We start from the raw sequence: 18,687 nt of genomic DNA, 5'->3' as shown, positions 1-18,687 counted from the left end.
AACATTATCAACATTCCTCGTGGTCTGGTCTACTAACATTATCAACATTCCTCGTGGTCTGGTCTACTAACATTATCAACATTCCTCGTGGTCTGGTCTACTAACATTATCAACATTCCTCGTGGTCTGGTCTACTAACATTATCAACATTCCTCGCGTACAACTGACAACCAGGGATCACAACTGATAATTTGCTCCGAGCACCCCACAGTAACAAGCCAAATCGCTAGCAACATCTCAGCCCCACAATAATTAGGACTCCACCACACCAAATGTCGCATACAAATACACTTGTAACAGCGGAGTAGCGCAATTATTCTTATGCGAAAGAAGAACCCGTCTAGAAGTCCCATAATGCATTAAGCTTCTGGAACACCTAACCCCGTGCTAGGGCCACAATACTGCATGAACTCTAGAGGAGCTTGTGTTAAATCCCGAAATTTTACCTCACCTTAACAGTAAGCTAGAAATAACGGAAATAGTTTTAATTCAGCGCAAAAATCCACGCGGATAATCAACAAATACGAACAAATCCCGAGGCTCTCCTGAACTCCAATGCCAGAATATGCGCGTTTTGTGCATGAGCTCAACTGGTCCAAGCGATTAATACTTAAATTTAATCTCTTTCCAGCAGCCGTGATGAAGGCTGTTGGTGCACTCCGCTGCTCCATTTCAACATCCTGATGTTTCTATAAGGTGAGCGAAACGCGGCACAAAATCTCTCTTCACGGCAGAATTTAAAACTCGTTGATTCAAATAAAACAAGAAAATTAAACTCATTTAGAAACTGAATTTGGAGGAATTTGCAGAGAATGATATAGATTTTAATGAAGCCCATGTCATAAGGAAGACCTCTACCCTAAATAAATGAATATTTGTTAAATATTAATATACCGCTCGATAAATGAGGAAAAATAATATATCGCAAACTTAATATTCGTGATTTCAACGGTCGATGGACCTGATACGTTCATGTTTAAAACTTCTCTTACAGTCTATGCGGGTTTTTGCAAGATTGCGAGTAAACCTGGTTTACGGCTAGGTAATCCGGCTGTGTATTTATCATCGGCTCTTGGCAGTGCTGGAAAGACTGCAGTGCTAATTTTGACATAAATTTTTTACATTTGCGACAAGGTTTTTTGACATGCTTATTGCATCTTGTTGGGAACAAGGTGGAGGGGTTAGTACTCTACCCGGGTACTCACTGATTAATGTTGCTCTCGCCGTCCCCGCTCTTGGACATGCTCCCTCCCCGGGTACTCACTGATTAATGTTGCTCTCGCCGTCCCCCTCTTGGACATGCCCCCTCCCCGGGTACTCACTGATTAATGTTGCTCTCGCCGTCCCCCCTCTTGGACATGCCGCCTCCTCCGCGGCCGGGCTTCTGGCCGAAGCCCATCATGTTCATGAGGTTGTTGGCGGCGGCGGATCCTCCCCCGTACATGGTGGCGGTGGGGCATCAGACGGCGGCGGGACATGGGACCCCCTTTGCGGGGTTGTGCTATTGCCTAAGCACTATGTTGCACTAGAACACTGGCACTAGTTTGCACTAGAACACTGGCACTAGTTTGCCCTAGAACACTGACACTGGCTCCCACTAAGACCAACTGGTTTTCACCTAATGCTAAATAATGGGTTGCAATGGGACCCCAATTCGGATTTGAACAATAGCCCGATCACTGAGTCTCCCGACTGCGCGATGACTTGGTGACTGCATCGCCCCAACACTACTTTGCTTCACTATTCAAATAACTGCGCAAAGGCACTATTGCTGACCGGCATAACGACCACACCACTGGGTAACACCACCACTCTGCGATGCACTCTCGCTCGGACGCACAGTGGCGTAACAACGGCCGCAACTCTGGACTTAAGTGAGCCAAAAGTGGAAACTTCGTCAACCTTCAAAAGGCGTTCCTGTCGTTGGCTCCGAATGACGGCTGCAGAGCCAACGCAGTAGCAAGGGCTCAGCTAGTTGGGAAGTCGCGCACGACGAAAAACGCAAACTTTAGTTTCAACTTCCACGAGAATTTACTTCAGATTTTCTTGAGAAGAGTTCTTATTGCGGTGACTAATTCTGAGTTCTGACTAATGCTTCTGACTAATTCTGAACGAGCCGGAAAACGAATGGACTAAAATTTTCTTTCTCTATCTAGTCGCTGCATTCCAAATAACTTCACAAGTCAGCGAATGATCAACTTCCTGTTGTTCGTGCCATGCATCGCGCGATATCCAACTAAATTGAACATGACCATTGTGATTATTTGCTGGATAATTCGTTTGCACGGGTCAAACTTGATGACCATTGGCCAGAGTATTTCTGAATATCGCATCATTCTTGGAGCAGTAAGAAATCGCCTTCTAATCCTTGGTTTTGATAGCATTCAAGAGTCTTTAGTCAGAAGGCCACGATGTCCTTAGTTTTTCATGCGTTCAAGAGTCCTTGGTCTTGAAAGATTCAACAGGCGATAGTTCTGCAGGCGTTCGAATATTCACATAAATCATACCAGCGGCGCTCATGAACGACAGAGGAATAGCAGGATCGTCAGAATACCGCATTGATGACGAGAGCAGGACTTAATTGGTGTACTGGACTTCGTACATAGCCTTGGGATTTTGTAGTTTCTGCAATATTTGGTGGTGGCTTCAATATTTGGTGAAAGCTCATTATTTAATGCAGGATTTGTGGTCCTGGACTTGATATATTGTGATGGCCATGGTAATTTGGGGCGGTTTTGGTATTTTATGGTGCCGTTAATATTTAATGACGTGCTTAGTAATTACTTAACGTTTATTAATGCCGCGTTCTCATCAGCAGCGCGCGGAATTTCGAGTCCGTTTGATCTCAGCTCGAAATTTCAATGATAGTTTATTTAGTTTAATAAGCTAAGCGCATATTTTGATATCATAGGGAAGACCAAGTGCCTTAAACGTAAGCTAAATTTGATTGTATATAGAGAGAACACGTCTCGATATTAAAATCTTAATAGCAATGCCTCGAAATTTACGACTAAATCTTTGAGACGAAAAGAGAATGTAACGAGTCGACGAGAAACTAGGCCTAAGTAGAGTAGCTCGTCGAGTACGATAGGCCTAAGTAGAGTTGCTCGTCGAGTACGATAGGCCTAAGTAGAGTTGCTCGTCGAGTACGATAGGCCTAAGTAGAGTTGCTCGTCGAGTACGATAGGCCTAAGTAGAGTTGCTCGTGAGTACGATAGGCCTAAGTAGAGTTGCTCGTCGAATACGACAGGCCTAAGTAGAGAAGTTTAACTGACTAATGAGAACGCAATCAAGACAATAGCAAGAACACAGATGCCATGCAGTGCCGAACACCCGAGTACAAATAACTTTAAACTGTTGTTCAATTGTCCTCAGGATATCTTAACTTCAGATCAACATTCTTTTTGTATTTTCTTTTTTGTATTAACATTTCTTTTCTTGTATTATTATTTCTTTTTTTTTTGTATTAACAAAATTCACCGCAATATCATATCGAAATTTCTTATTTCCAATCCTTAAAAGATACACCTAATTAACACGAAAGTTAAAGAGCACTCGTGTCTTAGAGCACAGTGGTACCTACACGAAAAATCCGACATGTGACTTCAAAATCTCGTCATTTGAATATTTGAACAATTTTTCTTCACAACTTTAAGCATATTTTCCCAATTTCAAGACACTTTATCAAGATTCTAACTCATTTTCATTACCGCAAACCAATTTTTATTCGAAAATTTCAGGACCGACACTGTTATGTGTGCGCCACGATGTTGATTATTGAGAACCCGCACTTCAGTATATCTTAAAGAGACTTGAAAATTTGAGAGTGTAGAAGATATCTCTTCCTATTTAACGGTAACATTTCGTGTCCATATCGGCACCAACAATACCGATTCAACACCTATCATTATATCAGAGAACACCATTATTATTATGATATCAGAGAGCCCTAGAATTATAATTATTATATCAGAGCACACAACTATTTAGGCACACTTCAAACTGCTCTCATCACAGCTAGCGACCAGATTTAATTTCTACAATTTGCCAAAGCTGTGAACTTAGCGCGTGGTTCAAACTCACTCAAAGTTAAGCAGAGAAAACTTGTGCATTGACAGCAGGATAAGAGATAAGCAGGCAAGAAGCAGATCGCGCGTGGACACAGAAGCTGCGGCACGAACTACGAAGTACAGCTACACGACACCACGCGCAGCACAACCTCACCGCACGACGGCTCTATGAAGACTGGGCAGCTTAGACGTGGCGGGCCATGGTGGACATGGCGGGCCATGGTGGACATGGCGGGCCATGGTGGTTATGGCGGACCATGGAGGACATGCATGACAGGCCATGGTGAGCATGGCGGTCCATGGTGGACATGGCCAACACTGATGTCCACCAACACTGTTAATGCTGATTGGCTAATAAACACTGGTGAACCCATTAGCCAATCAACACACAAGTTGCTGACTCAACCAGCCAGTGGCGATTGACCAGCCATAGTTTATGGGTCGCGTGCCGAAGACCACCACTGCCCTGGATGTAATGGACCATCATGATTCCTGCCTTCTGGAACGTAGCCATCAACACTTCTGGACAATCATATCTAGGCCGTGGGTCGAACCAGCCCTCGGTCGAACGGCCACTTGTCGAAGGACGATAAATTTTGGAACAGAACTATGCTATCTGAAACCTAACCTCAGATGCGGTGAACGTTAAATTACGTAATTTAACGATGCCCGAAAGTCAGATTCGATCCGCGGCCTGGTGGTGCACGGCAGGTTCTATGCGAGGCCGGAGAAAGACAAAGCCGAGTGGTTAACGGCTGATTGGTTGCTGTCCGGAGAGATCCAAGGCGTTCGATTCAGGGCTTATTGGTGCACAAAATTGGTGGTGCACGGCTGCGCTCCCCCCGATACCAGTAAGTGAATAAATTGAGTTCTTGGGCGATAAACTATGGGAGCGCAGCCGTGCACCACCAATTTGTGCACCAATAAGCCCTGAATCGAACGCCTGGGATCTCTCCGGACAGCAACCAATCAGCCGTTAACCACTCGGCTTTGTCTTCCTCCGGCCTCGCATAGAACCTGCCGTGCACCACCAGGCCGCGGATCGAATCTGACTTCCGGGCATCGTTAAATTACGTAATTTAACGTTCACCGCATCTGAGGTTAGATTTCAGATAGCATAGTTCTGTTCCAAAATTTATCGTCCTTCGACAAGTGGCCGTTCGACCGAGGGCTGGTTCGACCCACGGCCTAGATATGATTGTCCAGAAGTGTTGATGGCTACGTTCCGGAAGGCAGGAATCATGATGGTCCATTACATCCAGGGCAGTTGTGGTCTTCGGCAGGCGACCCGTAACGGGGGCTCTAGAAGACCATTGACTAAACACCAGTCCTGTGACCATTGATGACCAGATGCCTTCAACTCTCGACATTCAACGACAAATTTAAACTAAAGCAGCACGCATTTGCATTTACAATGACAAAGCATTACGAAAAATAAAAAAAAATTTTCCTATTCGACTTCCTACCTATTGACCGAATCATCGAAAGGCCAATTTGTCCACCGATTGCTGCCTTCGAGAAGCTGGAGGTGGTGGTAATCGGAAACTTCTATCCCTGCTTCTCATGCCCTTAGAATGCATTCACAAATATTAGCAACAGCCTTGATGTCTACTTCAAAGTTCGTAAATAACCTCATATTTGAAGGATAAATTTCATTAAAACAATGAAAAAATATGGAAGGCACACAAATTTCTGCAAGAACAAACTATGCACCAAAGTCGCCAGAGCGAGCAAACTCTGGACTGCGCCTGACGCCACACTTCCGTGTCACTGGGAATTTCCGGAACGATCTGAAATATAAATACCTACCATGTTAAATGAAAAAATTCCGGAACAACCCAAAATATGCCAAAAAAAATTTTTAGAAAATAACTTCTTTCTGAAAGTTATGAATCATATCATATCATAGTGATGACGGTGCCTGATGTGGCCTGACGCCGATTCTTGTACTTTTCGTGGCTGGTTCACAGGAGATCTAAATACAGGTACTTCGACCTAATCTTTTAAAACTGACAACAGTTTGCAATAGCTACTAGACTTCCATTAGGTTCGATTTGGTGCTGGGCATTTAAAGTCTGAATATATATTTCTCCATAGCTTTATCCAGTCTGTTGCTCATTAAAATTTTAAAGTAATAGTTAAGCCATGGCATTCAATATCAGGTACACTGATATAAATAATATAAGTGGGCGACCGCTGAGAACTCTTGATCCCTTAGCTCCTGGCCAGACTTGGTACTGAGCTATAATAATTTGTGGTTAGTGAAGCTTATTAGCAAATATTTTCCGGGTTTGGTGGTTGCCTCGTGGCCTTGACGCCGCATGGAACATCTCAGTCGTGCTCTTGCTTCGTACATGACAAGATGTGGCACTCTCGCCTCTCGTGTGTTGCAGCGATTCTGCTCACTGTCATCAAAGCGACTTTGGCTCAGCGTAAGTAGAGTTTACAAGCGTAATTAACTTGTTTGAAGCTCATCATCGTTCGTACAGACGAATTGTATCAATAGTGTGCGTGGTAAACGAATCCTCGTATCTCTTCGTGGACTGCATTTCTAAGAACGGTGACGAGCATCGTACGTGATGCCGAGAAGGTAAATTTTAGCGAAGCTGTAGGGGGTAAGCCAGAGACCCGCTGGTGTCTTGCAAGTAATTTTGTGATAATATTTAATAAAATGTATTGTGTAACTAAATTAGTGATATGTGGCGTTTAATTCGGTGCCTAAAATCTGAGGAGATCAAATTATTTCTGAACATAAATTGTACCAATATGATTATAATAAAAATGTGAAGAGATAGTAATTTACCAATATTGTATAAATATCCTGGAATTATTACACAAAATTTCCAGTCCAGATATCCTAAACTATTTTAATTTTCAGATTTCAAAAACGTAAACAAAATTTTCCTGTATTAGGAAAGAGGAATATTGCCAATGTAAGATCAATGTAAAAGATAAATTTCTTCCAATTTCCATGAATATTTCCTACGCAGGCTGCACGGTGGGAGGCACGCAGTCCAACCCCGGGCGCTGCACGCCGCTGCGCAACTGCCCGCAACTCGCAGACAAGTTCCAGCCCCTGGACATAGCGAACTTCATTGCCACGCATGCGTGTGGCGTGGAACAGTGAGTTGTGTGGCGTGGAACAGTGAGTGGTGTGGCATGGAACAGTGAGTGGTGTGGAACAGTGAGTGGTGTGGCGTGGAACAGTGAGTGGTGTGGAACAGTGAGTTGTGTGGCGTGGAACAGTGAGTGGTGTGGAACAGTGAGNATTACCGCACTTGAAGTGAGAATCTTGAAGGCATAAGCCAGAATCTTTGTATTACCGCACTTGAAGTGAGAATCTTGAAGGCATAAGCCAGAATCTTTGTATTACCGCACTTGAAGTGAGAATCTTGAAGGCATAAGCCAGAATCTTTGTATTACCGCACTTGAAGTGAGAATCTTGAAGGCATAAGCCAGAATCTTTGTATTACCGCACTTGAAGTGAGAATCTTGAAGGCATAAGCCAGAATCTTTGTATTACCGCACTTGAAGTGAGAATCTTGAAGGCATAAGCCAGAATCTTTGTATTACCGCACTTGAAGTGAGAATCTTGAAGGCATAAGCCAGAATCTTTGTATTACCGCACTTGAAGTGAGAATCTTGAAGGCATAAGCCAGAATCTTTGTATTACCGCACTTGAAGTGAGAATCTTGAAGGCATAAGCCAGAATCTTTGTATTACCGCACTTGAAGTGAGAATCTTGAAGGCATAAGCCAGAATCTTAGTACGTATTACCGCACTTGAAGTGAGAATCTTGAAGACATAAGCCAGAATCTTTGCGCTACCGCAGGTCTGGCACCAACGATGTGCTTGTCTGTTGCCCTCTCGTCATCGCGGCCAGCGGCAGCATCTCCTCAGGTAAGAACGCAAGTTTTTCTTCTTAAAAATTACGCATAATGCAGTATTTTGTGTTGGCTCTTAAACATGTGATGTATGGAAGTCAATACAGTTAAATGCATAGTCTAATAATTCCATGTCGCACTAATACGCTACTGTATGCACTAATACGCTACTCTATGCTCTAATACTCTACTCTATGCACTAATAAGCTACTCTATGTACTAATCCGCTACTATATGCACTAATACGCTACTCTATGCACTAATACGCTTCTTTATGCACTAATAAGCTACTCTATGCACCAATACGCTACTCTATGCACTAATACGCTACTCTACGGGGGACTGGCAGGACTTAACTTTCACAATCGAAGAACAGATTGGGGGGCAATTTGGAATGAAATGGACGAAATCGATTGGAGAGCGGAGTTTCAAGAGATGAATGCAGAAGAAATCTACACAAAACTGTGTGAGAAACTAGCACAGGTATGTGTGCGTCATACACCAAGAAAATCAGGGCCTAAAGTCCGCAGCATTCCGAGAGACAGACGAATCCTTATGAGAAAACGCAAGCGATTAAATAAACAAATAGCTAAATCCACTAGTGATACGAGAAGACAGAGGCTAGTAAATTTGCACAAGAAAATTGAACTCAGGCTTCAGGTCTCGCACAGGATGGAAGAACAAGCCGCGGAAGAGCGAGTGGTTGAGGTCATCAAAGAGAACCCCAAATATTTTTTTTAAATATGCTCAGTCCAAGGCTAAAATAAAGACGCCAGTAGGCCCGCTTAAGGAAAACGAAGTCATTGTTGGAGATGACCAGGGCATGTGTGAGTTACTGGGATCTCAGTTTGAATCAGTGTTCAGTAACCCCCGCTACTCAAGGGAGGAGAATGAAATTGAAGTTCTCCAGGAGCTGCCAGGCGGTATAGAGTTGGAGAACATTGAGTTTGGACCGGAAGACATGGAAATAAGTATCAAAGAATTGGCGACGTTTTCAGCACCAGGACCCGACGGAATTCCGGCAGTGCTGTTGAAGAAGTGTGTTGGAGCACTGAACGCTCCGCTCACAATGCTCTGGAAAGCCTCGATAACAGAGAGAATTAACCCTGAGGGTCTCAAAGTGGGACTGATAACGCCAATCCACAAAGGAGGTCCGAGGGACAGACCCCAAAATTACAGACCTGTGACCTTGACCTCACATGTGATCCAGGTTTTTGAGAAGGTAGTGGTCAGGAGGCTTGTCCGGTATATGGAAGAGGCTGACCTGTACAATAACGGACAACATGGGTTCCGGCGTAATCGTTCCTGTTTGTCGCAGTTACTGGAGCATCACCACCATCTAGTGGCCCAGCTAGAGGAGGGAGCTGGCGTGGACGTGGTATACCTAGACTTTTCTAAAGCTTTTGACAAAGTTGACCATGGGGTGCTCTTTAGAAAGCTGAGGCTGTTGGGGGTAGGAGGAAGCCTGTTAAGGTGAATCCAAAACTTCCTTAAAGATAGAGTACAAGCTGTCGCAATTGGACTCGAAATCGAGAGAAGCGAAGGTGAAAAGCGGAGTTCCGCAGGGCTCAGTGCTTGGACCGATCCTCTTCCTCATCCACATTGCCGATATTGACTCAGAACTCACCCATGCATCTACATCGTCATTTGCGGACGATACAAGAGTGCTGATGAAGATCACAGATGGCCTAGACTGCGAGAGGTTACAGGATGATCTATCGTCAATCTACGATTGGGCCCTAGTGAACAATATGCAGTTCAACGGCACCAAGTTCGAAGTAATGAGATACAGACACCGCACAGAGATCGGGATGCCACATCGCTACTTGGCATCAGATGGCACAGAAATTGAGGAGAAGCAACTAGTTCGAGACCTCGGAGTGTTGATGAGTACTGAAGCCTCATTCGATGCCCATATCGAGGAAATAGTCGCGCGCAACCGGCAAAGGCGGACATTTCAATATGGCGGACATTTCGAACGAGAGAAGCAGCACCAATGATTACACTCTTCAGAGCCCTCGTGCTCTCCAATCTTGAGTATTGCTGCCAGCTTTGGTCGCCACTCAAGGCGGGTGCGGTGCGGAAACTGGAGGCAGTGCAGCGGACCTTCACGTACAGGATCAGCGGCATGAGGGAGCTGAACCTGAACTACTGGGAAAGGCTGAAACACCTGGAACTGCACTCACTGGAGAGAATAAGGGAAAGGTATATCATACTGTACACTTGGAAGATGATAAACGGACTGGCTCCCAACTTTGAGAGTGAGACCTCCAAAATAATGACATATTACAACGAAAGAAGGGGGAGACTGTGCAGGATTCCCCCATTTAATAACCGAGCCGCGGCCAGAGTACAGACTCTTCATGAGGGATCACTGTCCGTGGTAGGACCGAGGCTCTTTAATGTCTTACCAAAAGCGCTGAGAGGAGGGGAGTTTACTCTTGCAACATTCAAGAGACAACTGGACAAGTGGTTGAGAAAGATCCCGGATTGTCCAGTAATGGGAAACCACCCTCAGCAAGTTACAAGCAATAGCATCTTGCATCAAGTGGCCCAAAGGAGGGCAAATAGACGGAACACGTCCAACGTTACATCCGACGACGACTCGGAGACGGAGGACGACGAAGGCGGCGCATCATCGTGACCGTGGACTACGACGTCCTAAACTCATCATAAGGTCTACGCACTAACACGATGCAATGTCCGCTATTCCTGTCTCTATACGCTGTACAACAGATATCAAGCTAGTTTCCCCGACACTGTCTTCACGGTTTGTAGTGACAGTTGTCAACAGTTCAATAACTTACCAGGCAAGACAATAGCTGCTGACTCTCATGCCAACTCTTCCTGGACCGCTGAAACCAATTGAAATTTCGTAACTTTCCTTATTTGTCATTTCGTGATCGCACAAATTCAGGCTGTATTACTTTTTTCTTTGTTTTCTTTTAATAACTATGTTGGATAAAATTAAAAAACAATAAATAAACAAATTTTACTATGACTAACACTGCCTTAATTAGTCTACGATGACTAACACTACCTTAATTAAACATCATTGGTATTCAATTTTCAACACATCTTATAATCAATTACAAAAATTCAGAGAATGGACAACAATTTCAAGTCCAGGATAACAGATATTGTTTATATGTGAAGGTGATCTCATTAGCGTTATGAGATGGTGGGATTATTTCTGAGCAGCGTAATGCATGCTAATAACTGCTTCATTGTAAGGTAAGTCCATCAGTATTGCTAATACGTCCAATACTCGACATGAGAACTTACGGCCAACCTGAAATGGTTTAGATAGCCGCCATACGACGTAGGGTATAACAGTGGGCGGCTGACCAGCGCCTGACCAGCGCCCTACTTTACGTGGTAGCCAGTCACGTGGTGAGCACTACAGTAGGGTGCTGACCAGCGCCTGACCAGCGCCCTACTTTACGTGGTAGCCAGTCACGTGGTGAGCACTATACAGTAGTGTGCTGACCAGCGCCTGAGCAGCGCCTGACTAGCGCCCCACTTCACGGTAGCTGCAGTCACGTGGTGAGCACTGCAGTAGGCGCCTGACCAGCGCCTGAGCAGCGCCTGACCAGCGCCCCACTCCACGCTGTGCCAGTCGGGTGATCATTTCAATGAACCAATTACTATTTAGTTCTCCCCTTCAAAGGATTCTTAGAGGTCAATGGAAGAAGGAATTAATTCTGTTATTTTCCCGCGTCATATGTTCTTATTTCTTTATTTATTTATGTACTTATTGAGGGAAATTTAATGAAACGATGATCTTGAATTTTCAGGCCCCAGACCTGAGCCTGTCACGTGCGGGTCTCGGAAAGCGGCAGAAGTGAGTTAGTGATTTGCTAGTGAACACTAATGGCTTCCAGGCTAGTTAGTCGGTGACGTGCTAGTGAACACTAATGGCTTCCAGGCTAGTTAGTCGGTGACGTGCTAGTATAGTGAGTAGGTGACGTGCTAGTGAACACTAATGCCATCCATGCTAGTGAGTAGGTGACGTGCTAGTGAACACTAATGCCATCCACGATAGTGAGTAGGTGACGTGCTAGTGAACACTAATGCCATCCACGCTAGTTAGTTGGTGACGTGCTAGTGAACACTAATGCCATCCTCGCTAGTTAGTTGGTGACGTGCTAGTGAACACTACTGCCATCCATGCTAGTGAGTAGGTGACGTGCTAGTGAACACTAATGCCATCCACGCTAGTGAGTTGGTAAATAGTGTGTTAGTTGCGTGCTAGTGCGGCCAAAAATCTTCTATGCTAGTGTGTTAGTGAGGCCAGAAGTTAGTACGGAAAATGGCGATTTGACAAAAATCAAAAATCAAATGTACGAAACAAGAAATCCTGGATTGTCCTTCTATCAGTCCTAGCTTACCACATTTATTATATCACTCATCAATATTTAAATCACGTATTATCATCACTTCTACCACTCATCATTATCAATAATTAAATCACATATTATCATTACTTAAGTCACTCATCATTATGAATAATTACATCACCTATTATCATCAGTTCTATACCACTCTTCATTATCATTATCATCATTATATGACTAATCATTATCATCATTATATGACAAAGCATTATCATTATCATCATTATGTCACACATCATTATCATTATCATCATTATATGACTCATCACTATCATTATCATCATTATATCATACATCATTATCATTATCATCATTATATCATACATCATTATCGTTATCATCATTATATCATGCATCATTATCATTATCATCATTATATCACACATCATTATCAATATCATCATTATATCATACATCATTATCATTATCATCATTATATCATACATCATTATCATTATCATCATTATATCATACATCATTATCATCATTATATCTTACATCATTGTCATTATCATCATTATATCACACATCATTATCATTATCATCATTATATCTTACATCATTGTCATTATCATCATTATATCACACATCATTATCATTGTTATCACTATCCCCCTCATCATTATCATCGTTATCATTATGTGACTAATCATTATCATCATTATATGATCATCATCATCATTGTTATCATTATATGATCATCATTATCATTGTTATCATTATATGATCATCATTATCATTATCATCATTACATCACTCATCATTATCATTATTATCATTATATCACTCATCATTATCATTATCATCATTATATCACTCATCGTTATCATTATCATCATTATATCACTCATCATTATCGTCACTATATCACTCATCATTATCCTCCTCATCATTATCCTCCTCATCATTATCCTGATCATCATCATCATTGTTATCACAATAACTGCCGCCCCTACAGGATGGCGCGGACTGGCCGTTCATGGTGGGGCTGGGGGCGGTGGCCCCCGGGCAGGGCCTCACCATCGTCTACTGCAACGGGGCCCTCGTGGCCCCCCTCTGGGTGCTGACGGACGCCTCGTGCCTGCAGCAGAACCTCATGTGAGGCTGGGGGCTTGTAAGGCGTGCAGAACCTCATGTGAGGCTGGGGCTTGTGAGGCGTGCAGAACCTCATGTGAGGCTGGGGCTTGTGAGGCGTGCAGAACCTCATGTGAGGCTGGCAGCTTGTGAGGCGTACAGAAAAGGAACTGGATTTCACCTTGAATTGGTAGTTCGTACAACAAGAACAGGTATTACCAAAAGTTCAGTTGCAGCATATATACATCCGACATTGTAAGCAAAATGTGCCCAACTTACCCAATGAAATTTTTGTTCAATGAGATGCCTGTATGTTATGTTTGTGTCGCCTTCAGCTCGACGGCATTTTTGGGACTCGGGCGCGCTGACAGGAGCAAGATCGTGAGCGTTCCCGTGGTCTTCACGCGCCGCCCCACGGACTTCGACAGCGCCAGAGACTTGAACGCCCTGGCGCTCGTCAAGCTCGGACAGCCAGTCAGCGCCACAGGCAAGTCGGGTGCTCCAGACAAGCTCCATTGACCCAAATGCTCGGGATTCTCTTTTTTTAGACTTATATCCCAGTATTGATCCAAACAATATTTGTTGCATTTGTTCATCTTGATTGTGGCGATTATTTGTTCAAAAACTTGTTGCGTTTTCTCTCACCTGGATGTTTTATTTCCTCAACAGACGACATCCAGTTTGTCTGCCTCCCGACCTCGCGAGGCTACGACCCTTCCAGCCCTCGCTATGCCCTCTACGTCACCCACATTGATGATGGCAGTGTGGCAGGTAGTGACGGTGGCAGTGTGGCAGGTAGTGACGGTGGCAGTGTGGCAGGACGTGAAGAGAAGCTTCTTAGCTATTGGCGTCTGAGAAGCATTTCATTACTTGACTTTTTAGTGCTCCTTGTTCGTGTGGAGGCGAGAATTACAATAATAAATAGCAGACAAAACGGACCAATGCTTTCGTCAATTATGATATTGTCCGGACTCCTGCCGCTGCCATCCTCCCCTGTATGTAGGATACCTTCACCGCCACGACCATCCTCCCCTGTATGTAGGATACCTTCACTGCCACGACCATCCTCCCCTGTAGGTAGGAGACCTTCACTGCCACGACCATCCTCCCCTGTAGGTTGGATACCTTCACTGCCACGACCACCCTCCCCTGTAGGTAGGATACCTTCACTGCCACGACCACCCTCCCCTGTAGGTAGGATACCTTCACTGCCACGACCATCCTCCCCTGTAGGTAGGAGACCTTCACTGCCACGACCACCCTCCCCTGTATGTAGGATACCTTCATTGCCACGACCATCCTCCCCTGTAGGTAGGATACCTTCACTGCCACGACCACCCTCCCCTGTAGGTAGGATACCTTCACTGCCACGACCATCCTCCCCTACCTTCACTGCCACGACCACCCTCCCCTGTATGTAGGATACCTTCATTGCCACGACCATCCTCCCCTGTAGGTAGGATACCTTCACTGCCACGACCACCCTCCCCTGTAGGTAGGATACCTTCACTGCCTCGACCATCCTCCCCTGTAGGTAGGATACCTTCACTGCCACGACCACCCATACCTGTAGGTAGGATACCTTCGCCTGTATGCAAGATGCCTATATATTGTATTAGCATAGTATTATATTACAAATGATGTATTAAGAATTTAAAAGCAAAGAAAAGTCCACAAAAATTCACATCTTTATAGAAAACGTTAATTTTTAATTAAAGTTAAGGGGAGCGTCTAGGGTAAAATTTTGGATTTCGGCTTTTCCGGTTTTTAGTCTCATCTTAAAGCTGACATTCTGATCTATCCAACGGTACCAAAACCATCTCTGTACGTTGATTTATGCGTTCACGACAGATCATGAAAGGGAGGGGGGTGGGGTAGTTCTTTAACAAATAGAATGGGAGGAAATTCGCTGCGAGCACTTTAAATAGAGTGTCTGCTTGAAGTGCACCTTAGTTACCCGCCTGGCGTCGTATGAGGAGGTGTGCATGCAGTCGCTCCCACCATCCTTGACTGGAATCAAGCTCCAGTAACGTTTAGTTTTGTATCCTTGCTACATTGAGTGCCTATTCCGATGCGCGCGGGACTTTGACGGGCTCTACTGAAAAGTTAACTTATTGTCACTGCAAACCTATCTCCTCCTAGAGTTTTTAAGCTACAACAATGAGACAAATACCATTCGATGCGCAACAAAATTATCTAGAACGTAACACGTGCGTTTTTCCAATTTCGTTATAGTTTGGATTTTATTCCGCAAAAGGGGGGGTGGCGGGGGTAAAATCGAAAAATTTTCGAAAAATTTACGAAAAATGCTCCCACACCCACAAAAATGAGAAATCCCAAAAACCCTCGTGTTGCGTTTTAGATATGGTCTTGACGCATCGCATGATATGTGTCTCAATGTTTTAGCTTGAAAATCCTAGGAGGAGATAAATTTCTACGGTACCCCCTTTTTTGGCCGTTTTCTAAGAATTTCACGTTTTCGTTTATTTTTTTCGAAAAATTCACACGAACAAAAATGTCTTAGAATTCTATTTTACATATGTGTAACAAGTTTCAGAGTGATCCGTTTGTAAATAACCGAGATAAATTTTACCCTAGACGCTCCCCTTAATTTGCGAAATAAGCAGACAAGTGATATAAATTTAAATGATATAATATCTGGGTGCAAAACTTTAATTGTTAAAGTTAATTTGCGATATAAGCAAACCAGTGATATAAATTCAAATGACATTATCTGGGTGCAAAACTTTAATTGTTAAAGTTAATTTACGATATAAGCAAACAAATGATATCTATTCAAATGACATATTATCTGGGTGCAAAACGTTAATTGTTAAAGTTAATTTACGATATAAGCAAACAAGTGATATAAATTCAAATGATATATTATCTGGGTGCATGACAGGAGGGTTCGATGTAGCGGAGCGCAGCCTGCACAGCGTGTCGCTGACCCAGTGCCGCGCCTCGGCCGGCATCTCGGTCTACCCCAGCGACTACCACCTCTGCACCAACGGGCTGCAGGCGTGCGTGAGTGGGGTGAGTGAGTGGCGTGCGTGAGTGGCGTGCGTGAGTGGCGTGCGTGAGTGGCGTGCGTGAGTGGCGTGCGTGAGTGGCGTGCGTGAGTGGCGTGCGTGAGTGGCATTCGTGAGTGGCGTGCGTGAGTGGCGTGCGTGAGTGGCGTAAGTGAGTGGCGTGCGTGAGTGGCATGAGTAAATGGCATGCGTGAGTGGCATGTGAGTGCCGTGCGTGAGTGGCCTGCGTGAGTGGCATGCGTGAGTGTCATGCGGCATCAGTGGCATGTGGCATGAGTGGCAGGCGGCATGAGTGGTATGCGGCATGAGTGTTATGCGGCATGAGGGGTATGCGGCATGAGTGGTATGCAGCATGAGTGGCATGCGGCGTGAGTGGCAGTTACTTACGATCAATACAGTTTTTTCGAATCCCGTCTCCACAAATCTAGAGTCACTTCAAACTTAATAATGTATTAGCACTTCATTTTACTCTGGTTTTTATACTCTAATATAACGAATGAGTTTTAATTTTGACTAAAATTCACACCCACCAAGTAAAAATCGTATCTCAGCTTCGATATTCCAACATTCCCCTCTTACGTTTTTAAATGTTATTCAACCATTAGAAATTTGATACGCGCACGATCAGTCCCTTTATAGTATATGTATATACTCACGGCGTCAGGGTTCGAACACACAAACTTTCACAAATATTTAGTATAAACAAATCAGCAGAAGCCCGGCGTTGCTCGCGATCAATAATCTCTGCAATTTTAGAATCCTGTTGTCCTGAACCATGTTAATAAGAATATGATTAATGTAATGTACGTAATTAAGTAACACAAATAAAATTTTGTGTAGTAATACTGGCACCACAGATATATGGGGGCTGTTGGGGCGCGTATCCAGGATACTTATCGTGTCGAGATATTGTATATAGGGGCTGTTGGGGCGCGTATCCAGGATACTTATTGTGTCGGGATATTGTATATAGGNCTGTCAGAATGTTCGCATGAATGTTCCACCTGTTCCCTGTCAGAATGTTCGCATGAATGTTCCACCTGTTCCCTGTCAGAATGTTCGCATGAATGTTCCACCTGTTCCCTGTCAGAATGTTCGCATGAATGTTCCACCTGTTCCCTGTCAGAATGTTCGCATGAATGTTCCACCTGTTCCCTGTCAGAATGTTCGCATGAATGTTCCACCTGTTCCCCGTCAGAATGTTCGCATGAATGTTCCACCTGTTCCCCGTCAGAATGTTCGCATTAATGTTCCACCTGTTCCCCGTCAGAATGTTCGCATGAATGTTCCACCTGTTCCCCGCCAGAATGTTCGCATTAATGTTCCACCTGTTCCCTGTCAGAATGTTCGCATTAATGTTCCACCTGTTCCCCGCCAGAATGTTCGCATGTCCCGACCTCTGCTGGTCGGTCTTGGCGAGGGCGGAGGCTTCGTGCTGCTGGGCGTTGGTGGGGTCACAAACGACCGCTGTACTTCTGACGTCACGGCCTTCACGGAAATCAGCAAATTCGATCATTGGCTGAAAGCAATTATGGAGTGAGCCACCATCATGAAAGTACCATTAACGGGCAATTAATTCAGCATTTCTCTTATTAACTCATTCATTCTCTTACAATTAATTCAGCATTTCTCTTATTAACTCATTCATTCTCTTACAATTAATTCAGCATTTCCCTCATTAACTCATTCATTCTCTTACAACTAATTCAGCATTTCCCTCATTAACTCATTCATTCTCTTACAACTAATTCAGCATTTCTCGTATTAACCCATTCATTCTCATACACATTCTCGCCATTTACGCTGATATGCAATTACAATTTTTGCAGTAATATACATAGACATTGAAATAATATACAGACATTGTGCTACCTAGATTTGTGATGGATTTATCAGAGAATCATAATTTGGCTCAGGCGTGCAGCTTGTAGAACCTCATTAAATTTTCATTAAATACTGCAATGAAAGGAATAGCCTCAAAGTTTTAGAGTAATTCAGAAATGTTAGAATATCGACAATTGTGAGTTAATAAAAAAAAACGAGCTTCACGACATTAATACTCTCTTTTCATTTCATAAGGTATGAATTATTGGCCACGTGTATATTAAATCATTGAATAAATTAGGAATTATGCGCCGCTTGAACATCATTCAACCCCCCAGACCCCCGACCCTTCATCCTCACCCCCATCATCCCCCCAGACCCTCGACCCCTCATCCTCCTGTCTCTT

General features: G+C 44.0%; 1 protein-coding gene across 1 annotated transcript; it reads left to right on the top strand.

Moving 5' to 3' along the window:
• The first annotated feature begins 6,404 nt into the window (after positions 1-6,404).
• On the top strand, positions 6,405-17,997 carry LOC108671696 (chymotrypsin-like elastase family member 2B). The gene is made up of 9 exons (XM_018159266.2): positions 6,405-6,502; positions 7,061-7,193; positions 7,903-7,970; positions 11,752-11,798; positions 13,310-13,449; positions 13,761-13,912; positions 14,095-14,196; positions 16,331-16,461; positions 17,836-17,997. The coding sequence occupies exons 1-9, from the start codon at positions 6,433-6,435 to the stop codon at positions 17,995-17,997; spliced, it is 1,005 nt and encodes a 334-aa protein (XP_018014755.1). The 5' UTR covers positions 6,405-6,432.
• Positions 17,998-18,687: the final 690 nt, after the last annotated feature.

The sequence above is a fragment of the Hyalella azteca genome, unplaced genomic scaffold, assembly GCF_000764305.2.
Source record: "Hyalella azteca isolate HAZT.00-mixed unplaced genomic scaffold, Hazt_2.0.2 contig9004, whole genome shotgun sequence".
In the NCBI taxonomy this organism is placed as follows: domain Eukaryota; kingdom Metazoa; phylum Arthropoda; class Malacostraca; order Amphipoda; family Hyalellidae; genus Hyalella; species Hyalella azteca.
This window is presented reverse-complemented; position numbering and strand designations above follow the sequence as displayed.